Source organism: Lipotes vexillifer, unplaced genomic scaffold (genome assembly GCF_000442215.2).
Source record: "Lipotes vexillifer unplaced genomic scaffold, Lipotes_vexillifer_v1.1 scaffold778, whole genome shotgun sequence".
In the NCBI taxonomy this organism is placed as follows: Eukaryota; Metazoa; Chordata; class Mammalia; order Artiodactyla; family Lipotidae; genus Lipotes; species Lipotes vexillifer.
This window is the reverse complement of record NW_006774127.1, coordinates 1,880,504-1,890,054: the sequence shown is the minus strand read 5'-3', so window position 1 is coordinate 1,890,054 and position 9,551 is coordinate 1,880,504. Positions and strand designations below refer to the sequence as shown.

Genomic DNA, 9,551 nt, shown 5'->3' with positions numbered 1-9,551 from the left:
TTTCCCTACCTCCAGGCCCCCCCACTTTGAGCGCCCTCTTCCTGCTTTCATCAAAACTGGGCCGTTGGAGGAGTCTTGCTGAGGGAAGGACCCACCTACCCCTCTCTGTAGGACACTCCAGTGAGACTCTCAAGCTCCATTGTTTTCCTAGGACTCGCACTCCTGGGAGCCCATCCCTCACTGTTTCTCTGGACCCCACCTCTGGGTCATTCATCACAACCAGGCAGCTGCCTGAGTTCCCTTCACTGTCCCGCTTCGCGTGGTGGCTCCTGGCTTCCCCCCCTCCCCCGCAACTCAGGTGGGACGGGTAATACTTTATTTTTATTCCTTTTGACCGCGACCAGGGATTGAACCCGGGCTACGGCAGTGAAAGCGCCGAGCCCTAATCACTGGACCGCCAGGGAATTACTTGGAACGTCTAGCACTTTAAAAGAAACCAACAGTTTCCTTAATTTCTCTCTTTTCCAGACATACTTGAAATCTAACGCTATAACATTAAACCTCAGAGGGCTCTTAGAGGTCATTGGGTTCAAGCCACAGGTGGGGCAGCTCAGGCCTGGGTGGGGGAGGGGACTTGCCAAAGATGGCTCAGCGCCTGGTGGAGCCAGACGAACTCGCCAGGGTTCTTGACCCTTCCATCTGCAGTTCCCCACGCCATCTCCTGTAACTGCCAGAGGACATGGGCCATAGCCCCACGTTCTCCCACGTGTCCCAGCGCTGGTCAAGTCTCCCTGTAGGCTCATTCCCCTCAAGTGGCCACACTTCCGATGCACACGTGACCTCTGAGGTGTCCCTCTCACGCTGACACTTCTGTGTGAGACAATGCTTACGCCCAAGAGATATAATTTAAACAGCCTTACTTTATACACACTCAGCACTGTCTCCACTGTACACGGCTCATAAGCCGCTGCTCACATTCAGATACGCACTCTTAAACCTACTCGTTGATACGCGTGGTCACTTTGTGCTTTTACGTGTATGTCCACCCACGCGTGGCCTTTTCCTGTGTTGATGGCACTAGCCTGATGGCATGGAACCCTCCATGCAGGGTGGCTCTTTCTCTCCCTCCCCGCTCCAGCCTGGAAGCACAGATACTTGAGCCTGTGAGGGCAGGCACAGAGGTGGGGAGCCCACAAACCTGTTCTTAGGGAGGGTCCAGGACATACCTGGCCACAGGTACTGCCTCAGACTTGGTAAGCGCCGTCAACATTCACTGCCTGCCTGAGATCATGGTCAGTGTGTTAGAGGCCAGGGAGGCCACAGCTCTTCTTCCCCCTTCCCTGCACTTCAGTCCCATCTTAATAAGTCCCATCTTAGTTATGCCCTGAAGGCATACTCCTTTATCCTGTCTGCCTAAAACCCAATCCCCAGGACTCTGGACTTCTTCTGGCTTTAGGGAATGAAACGACCTTAACCTCTGAAAATAATGAAGGCCCAGAAATACTCTTAAATGATACTTTTTTTTAATGTAAGACTTCTCGGACTTTTTGAAATGCAAACGAGTGACACCCCTGTGACTCCCATCACTGGAACCTTAAATCTGTCCTAGCAAAAGCTGCCTGCTTCCAAGAAGCCAACGAATCTCTTGCAAATTAGCAAGGAGAGGCACGTAAGTGGGCTTCAGAGATGGTGTCGGTGGATTTCCCATGATGCTAAAATGCCTGTTGATAGAGAAAACTGTGTGGGAAGGCACGGGCTATTTATTCTGGTGGCCATGGCAGGTGAGTCCCTGGGCTCCTTGGGACAGCCCTGGACCCCACTGACTTCCACTGCGCTCAGCTTTTATTCTCCTGTTCCCCTCACCAGGACCAGCTCCATCTGTGGAAGCAGAAGACTGTGCTCCTTTAGTTACTGTGTGTTGGTATTGCATGTTAAGAGCAGTCCTGCTCCTGTGTCTTCAGTTATGCTCTTCCCTCCGGAATAGCTTCTCTGAGGCACCTGCCTCTTCTCTGGAGCCGGTTCCTCCTCAGAGCCCCCATCCGCTTGTTTGTGCTTCCTGTGAGATCATTCCCTCCCTCTGCCTCAGGTGAAAGTGCCCCTGAATTAGCCCTCTGGGACGTCTGAGCTGGGAGTAATGAATTTCTGTGATCTTGCATTCCATCCTTCCTTCCCCCATCCACTCCGAACTCCTTGAAAGCATCTTGCTTATAGGAGATTCTCAGAAAGCCCTGAATAATGGCTGGTCTCAGCGTGGATGTCTCATTTTGCAGAGAATGACTGAACTAAGGAGCTTTTTCCTTGCTTGGTCAGGCTTAGCATTTTTTTGCCACTCTGTTTCCTGTGCCTTGACCACTCCATGGGTTAAAGGCCAGAAGGGTTCCCTCCCCATCTTCACGTGTCACCAATAGCAGTTACACATCGCTTTGCTTGACACCTCTTCTCCTCTCTGCAGAGTCGGGGGCTGCTGTCTGTGAATTCTTTTTGAAAGCTGCCTGTGGCAAAGGTAAGAGACCCCTGGCTCCCGACATTCCCCCTGAGGCGCCCTCCACCGCCCTGTCCCGGGCAGACTCGCAGGCTCTCAGGTCCCTGGCTCACCCTGCTTTCTGCAGACTCACGGCATCCCTAGATGAAACTGTGGTCCAGATAAGCTAGGAACATGGTGGGGTGTTCTGCCTGAAACCTGGAACACAGGCCTGAATCTGGCTCTGAGTCTGCCTTCTCACCTCACTTTCTCTGCAGCCACGAGCTGACCTGTGACATGGACAGAGGCCCCTAGCCCTGAGGTGTTCAGGAACTTTCTCAAGGTCGTAGAGTCAGTGAGTGGCTGAGCCCAGGCCTTTTCTGATTCTACAGTGTACACAAGCTCACGTCCTCTGTGTACCCTCATCAAAAAACTCCGCGATAGTGTGTCTCGTGGGGTTCTTGTTATACTAACCAGGTCCCAACGCAGGCAGCATGAGCCAAACTCTCTGCTGATCCATAAGACGTACCGCTGGGTGAGACCCTACATGCCATGTACAGGTCTGGGTATTTTTCTTCCTGTAGCCAAATTTATTTGGAAACTAAATTTTAATTAGAAGCTTGAATAGGGCACACAGAATTACAGCAAGGGGATGGTTTTAATGGATGATTTGGGCAAGTTGTGGTTCTATAACTCAAGCCATTTACCCTGCCAGGTAGATCAGCCAGGTTGACCTCAGGCTCTCTGGTCGGAACATGATTCCTCTGCTGGGCTCCTGGTCTCATTCCCTTGTCTTTTGCCTTTCTGACCCACCACCTTCTGTTAGTACAGCCATCCTTAACACAGGGCACTACGACTGTTTCTGTGTTAACTAATACAGTAGCCACTAGCTCCGTGTGGCTGTTCAAATTTAATTAAATAAAAAATGCAGTTCCTCAATCACACTAGTCGTATTTCAGTTACTTAGTAGCCATGTGTGGCTGGTGGCCGCCACGTTGGACGGCATAGATAGAGAACATTCCTATCATTGCAGAAGGTTCTGTTCAGTGGGGCTGGTCTGGATCTTTCCCAGACACAACCTGATTCTGGTCAGGCCTTCCCAGTAGTCCCTCCAGGTCACCAGTTAGAAATGTGACTTTCCCAGGGTATGGCTTTGTCCTGTTTGGGTGATTGATTGCTCAGGTTCTACAGAAGGCAGACCTCCCCCAGTTTGTATACGATGCATTTTTTCAGTTCTGAAGTTGATTTCTTTCTTACTTGTTGGAAGCTAAGTGGGCACTTTTTGGGGTTTGGGGTTTTTTTTGGGGGGTATAGTTGCTCTACAGTGCTGTGTTAGTTTCTGCTGTATGGCGAAGTGAATCAGCTATATGTATATATCTATCCCCTCTTTTTTGGATTTCCTTCCCACTTAGGTCACCACAGAACACTGAGTAGAGTTCCCTGTGCTATACAGTAGGTTCTCGTTAGTTATCCGTCTGATACATAGTAGTATATATATGTCAATCCCAATTTCCCAGTTCATCCCACATCTCCTTTCCCCCCTTGGTGACCGTACGTTTATTCTCTACGTCTGTGTCTCTTTTTCTGCCTTGCAAACAGGTTCATCTGTACCATTTTTCTAAATTCCCCATATATGCGTTAATATACAGTATTTGTTTTTCTCTTTCTGACTTGCTTCACTCTGTATGGCAGTCTGTAGGTCCATCCACGTCTCTACAAGTGACCCAATTTCGGTCCTTTTTGGGCTGAGTGAGTGGGCACTTCTAACTAGGGGTAGAGCCCACGCGGAGCCCAGGCTTCTGCTGGTGGTCCTCTTTGCCTTCTGTCTTTTAGGGCTGTTTCTCAAACCCCAGTCTTTTACGACCCCTACAAATTTTGCCACGTCTGTGTATCACCGGAACTCTTCTTTAACTGAATTAAGAAAAACACTCCTCCCTTCCCCCCCACCTCCCTTAGGCTTCTTAAGTTTCCATCTTATGGAATATCTGTGGGATCATGATTTGATGTTTTAGGTTTTCCCAAGACACATTAAAATAAATCCATAACTATTGAAACTTAAAATGTGTGCTCACATGCTGCCGAAAATCACACTGCCTTCTGCCAGGGCAGCGGCCACCTTCCAGGACACGCTGCTTTCAGGGGCCGCCTGGGTCCTCACACCACACCCACCACCCCGACCCATCTTCCTCGGCAGGGGGCATGTGCCCGTTCCGCCACATCAGCGGCGAGAAGACGGTTGTGTGCAAACACTGGCTGCGGGGGCTGTGCAAGAAGGGGGACCAGTGCGAGTTCCTGCACGAGTACGACATGACCAAGATGCCCGAGTGCTACTTCTACTCGAAGTTCGGTGAGGCGCGCGGCACCCAGGCCCCCGGGAAGGGAGCCCCGGGAGGCTCCACCGAGCACCAGGACCTGGGGGTTAAGCGGCTACTCAAGTGCCTGTGACGCCTGCGACCTCAGCTGGCCCTTCAGTTATGGGCAGTTAGGGTTATTCTCTTGGAACCCCTGTGTCTTCCTAGTGCTTCTGTGTTTTGAGCACTGGCAGGTACTTTGGGAAGTCGAGGCTAACCTGGTCTCACAGGTCTCACGGTTGGTCTCACGGTGGGCGTGGGAACAGGGCAGCTGGCCGGAGGCCTTGTTTCTGCTCCAGTGGACATTCTCCCTTAAATCAGCTGCTTCGTCCGGAGTGGCAGCTGGTTGCCCCCCAGGCTTGAGTCGGTTCCTTCTCTCTGGAAGTGTGATCCTGGGTAGTAGCTTGTCTGTCCTAAATACCCCTTAAGAATAGCTGCTCCAGGGCTGTCTTCTGGTGGCAAAGAACCGTCCTCTTAACCTTGAAAGTGAGATTGTCTTTGTTTCTGCTTAGAGGACACATGGCCTTAGCTGAACTGAGTGAACTGTGTGGAGAAGCCAGGGCGGTGGGGCTGGCACAGGGCCCGGTGGAGCTGATGTGCTCCGTGATGGAACTAGACTCCCCTGCCTGTGCCCTGGGCGAGGCTGCCCAGGAAGAAGCCCTGTTGGTCAGGATGAGGGTGGGCGCTGGCCCCAGGACTGCCAGCTTCAGGCCCCGGGCAGGAGCCGGCAGGAGGCTGGAAGCCTGCTACACTCTTTGTGACGGGCCGAGGAACGCTGGGCGTGCGGCATGCTTTCAGAGCACTGTTGTCAGAGGAGACGCTAATTATTTCAGCAGCCCAACAGGCTTGGCCTGCTGGCTTGTTAATGATTGTTGTGGCTTTTTTTTGTAGAGGCAACATAAGCTGAGAAGTCAAAGCACAGATAGATAGGAAACAGGACTCAGCTTCCCAGCTCCCCACCCTCTCCGTCCCCCGCAGCAGCATGGGAACCAGTAGTGGAAGGGGCAGCAGCTTCTCCATGGGAGCCGTCTCCCATCTGGCCCCAAAGGCAGGAGCCAGCCCTCCTGGGTGGACTCCCGGGGGCACCTCTGCAAGCTGGCTTGGGTTCCCACCTTCCCTGCTGATGGCCCTGGGCCCCGCTGCCCTCCAGGCCTCTGTGACGACTGGCTGCCTGCACTTCCCCTGCAGAGTCTGTCCTGGTGCAGACGCACTGTCTGCAGCTCCTGACACTATTCCACAGGTGAGGGTCCCCCTTCTAGGCACCGGAGGGACAGTGGTAAAGAGGACAGACGCCGTCCTTAACCCGTGGTGCTTTTACTCCAGTGGCCCAGGGGAAGAAGCAGCTGATTCACCAGTAAGACAGAGAATTCACTGTAAGTGCTCTGAAAGAGACAAACAGTCACCTGAGGAGATCTTGAGGCAGTGTGGTCAGGGACAGCCTCTCTGAGGAGGGGAGACCTGGGCTGGGGGCCAAAGGCTAAGAAGAACCCCTGGGAGGCCAGTGTGGCTGGGAAGGGACTGGTCTAGACCCCATAGGGACTTGTGGGTCTGGGAAGGAGTGTGCTCTGAACAGCAGTGATTAGACTGGCCTTTTGTGTGTAAATGGACTGAAGGCAGTGCAGCTGCCCAGATCGGCAGTGCCTGTACTTGGCTGAAAGATGCTGGTGGCCAGCTGGGCCTGTTCCTCCTGAGAGGAGCTGTCATAAAGGCTTTATCACATTCTACCGTAGGGACCCAGCTGTGAGTTCCCAAATCTTCCCCACTTTTATCGTAAAAGGTGGAGTCCTCAGGCCTTTCCCCTGTCCCATCAGAGCTCATCAGAGTGGAACGGTAATTTGCTACTGGTCTCAACTGATGTGTTTTCACATCTGGGCCCCCCACATTGCCAACACCTCTTTTGGGTGAGGGGTGGAGCCGTGAGTTGTTTAATGAGTGTGTACCCTGTGCCCGCCTCTGTCAGTGTCATTGACCCTCAAGGCAGCACGGACATCTGTGAGGGAAGGACCGTCACAGCCCACGTACGAGTCAGGTTACTGAGGCTCTGAGACACCCTGCCCTAGGTCTCAGGGCTCGCCGGGCCGGGACTGGACACCAGACCCACCTGGCCCTCTTTGCTGTACCGTGGCCCCGGCCACAGGAGAAGTATGGGTGGGTCTGGGTCCAGCTCTCCCAGGTGGACGCATGTCTGGTCTTCCCTGCAGGGGAGTGCAGCAACAAGGAGTGCCCCTTCCTGCACATCGACCCCGAGTCCAAGATCAAGGACTGTCCTTGGTACGACCGTGGCTTCTGCAAGCATGGTAGGTGTCTGGGTGGCTGGGCTGCCTGGTCAGAAGCCAGTCCTCCCTCCCCATGCCCACATGACCCTCTGCTTGTCCTGCCTTTTCCTGCAAAACGTGGTGTTACGCATTGAGGGGCTAGTGAGTCTTTTTCACACCAAGTCACTTGAGCCTCCCCAGGTTCCCATTGGACCGCATTCTCACCCGTATTTCTGATGAGGAAACTAGTGTTTGAGAGGGTGTGTACCCTGCCCGCTGGCCTACTGAATAGGAGGCAGAGCCAGCACTGGAAGCCCTGTTCTTGCTTTCTGCCCCCAGGCAGCAGTGTGGGCAGAGCTCTGATTGGCAGAAGGGCATGAGGGCATCCCCTGAAGAGGGGACAATCTGAGTGACCCTGGTGCTTGGCTCCACAGGCCCCCTGTGCAGGCACCGGCACACGCGGAGAGTCATCTGTGTGAATTACCTCGTGGGATTCTGCCCGGAGGGGCCCTCGTGTAAATTCATGCAGTGAGTAGCCAGCCCCTGCCCAGGCCCTGCTGCCCCCTGTATCTCCCCTGAGTCCATCGGGGCTTTGGTCACTGGGTAGTGTCAGCACAGGGTCTGGGACAGGGGTGGGAGATGGGGAGGGACCACCACTGCTTCCTGAACGGAGGTGGCTCTGCCTAAAGCAGGGTAACCTTTACTGTGTCCCAGGCCATCTAGGACTCAGATGAAAGCTATGGGCCCTGTGCTCCAGAAAAGCTCATGCACATGTGACCTCAGATTAAGAACCTGTGCCCTGAAGGAAGGGAGCTTCAGTTTCGGGGCCTTCTATATGGAGGTTCATAGAACCCTCACACATGAAAGGATGTCCCCATTTCACACATGGGGACACTGGGGCTCGGAGCTCAGCCGATGGCAAGGGGCAGGTGGTAGCTCCCGGTCAAAGGCAGATCTGTGACCTCTGGAGCCCAGTCCTTGCGCGGGAGGGCTCAGCGCTCCTCTCCTGGGTCTTGGTGCACCTCTGTCACTTTGGGTGGTTGTGGGGTGGCACTGGGACCGTAGAGTAGTGTCCCCCCGATGCCCTGTGCTGCCTCCATGCTGCTGACACCTGCACGGAAGCAGAGTGTCCTGGTCGCTGCCACGTGGCCGGCAGGTAGCTGGTGCTCCTGACTTGGTCCCGCTCCCTAGATGAGAGCCTAGGAGCCTACAGGTGGCCCAGGATTCCTCCGTGTGGGGTGGTGGTGGAGGGCGTGTCCCCCAGACCTCTGCTGTCAGAGGTCTAACACTTGAGGTTGCCCCTGCAGGGAAGGGTGTTTGTTGGGAAGGCCTTCTGTGTACACAGTGCCTCTGGAGAGGCTCTGACAGTACCAGCTGTGTTTCCCTCCTTTCTCTGAGCAGCACACTTGCCCAGGCTCGCAGCCAGGTGTAGGCAAAGCTGGGTGTGAGTCCAGGCACATCGGACCTGTCTTCCGCACCATCCCGAGCACCAGCACCCGCCCTATGTCCAGGTGGCTCGTGTGGCTCTGTGCTTAGCTAGAGGCTGCTTGTGATTTTCCCGGGGCCAGAACTCGAGAACCCCACCAGCCTAGCTGCTCTCTCACCTCCTCTTCTCCTTTTTCCTGTCCCCTTCTGCCGCTGGGTAACCAGCCCTAGATTTGAACTGCCGATGGGAACCACCGAGCAGCCCCCACTGCCGCAGCAGACGCAGCCTCCCGCAAAGGTACCGTGCCCCGGGCCCGCGGTGCTGCCGGGCCTGGCCGCGCCCTGGCTGCAGAACGCTCAATGCCCCCGCCTCAGTGCGGGGCCTGCCGGAGACCCGGCTAGAGATCGTGGGAGGAGGCGGGAGAGGAGGGGAGTCACCCTGGTTCCTGCCGAAACTCCAGGGAGCGGAGCAGTCTGCACCTTCTCTGGGCTGGAGGGCTGTCTGCTGGAGCCAGACCCCCACCGGGCTTCTCTTCCCTTCTTGCCTGGCGAGTGCAGGGCGGCGTGGGCGCCACATATCTGCCGTTCTTGCTTGCGGTTCAGACCCTTCTCTCTACAAACGGGACTCCCAGCGGGGCGGGAGAGGAAGTGTGGCTGACTGGTTCTCTGGCTGGTGCCCGACTGCAGGGGGGATGCTGGGAACAGATGGTCGAGGCATCAGCTGGCTCCAGTCTCCTAAGCGAGGGGATCCCACACCCCAGCAGTGGGCTGCTCCCCTCCAGCATGAGGAGAGGGAAATGCCATAAACGAATGGGAATCTGCAGCAGTGACCCCCAACCAAAGGCGCCTTGGGTTTGGTTACAAGATGCGGGCGGGGGCCCAGAGGGAGGCTGGCCAGGTGTCCTAGGCAGGGTCTCAGCGGGCTGAGCAAACTGCCCACCATTCGTGAAGCCTCACCTCTTACCTGGTTGGACTCTGAGCCCTTTGCCAGAGCCTGCCTGGCCCTCCTCCATGCCAGAGGCCGAGCAGCCAGGAGGAGATGTGGCCACCCTTGCAGCACTGCCTGCCACCTTCAGGAGGATGTGGGATGAACCAAAGAGAACTCCTGTCAGAGCCGGG

General features: G+C 55.2%; 1 protein-coding gene across 3 annotated transcripts in view; it reads left to right on the top strand.

Moving 5' to 3' along the window:
- Window positions 1-9,551, top strand: part of CPSF4 (cleavage and polyadenylation specific factor 4) — a 14,511-nt gene that overhangs the window by 821 nt on the left and 4,139 nt on the right. For all 3 annotated transcript variants that reach the window (XM_007448852.1, XM_007448851.1, XM_007448850.1), the window contains exons 2-6: window positions 2,393-2,443; window positions 4,596-4,748; window positions 6,954-7,049; window positions 7,442-7,535; window positions 8,658-8,730. In XM_007448852.1, the coding sequence (XP_007448914.1) occupies window positions 2,393-2,443; window positions 4,596-4,748; window positions 6,954-7,049; window positions 7,442-7,535; window positions 8,658-8,730 (467 nt within the window). The remainder of the gene's footprint in view (window positions 1-2,392; window positions 2,444-4,595; window positions 4,749-6,953; window positions 7,050-7,441; window positions 7,536-8,657; window positions 8,731-9,551) is intronic.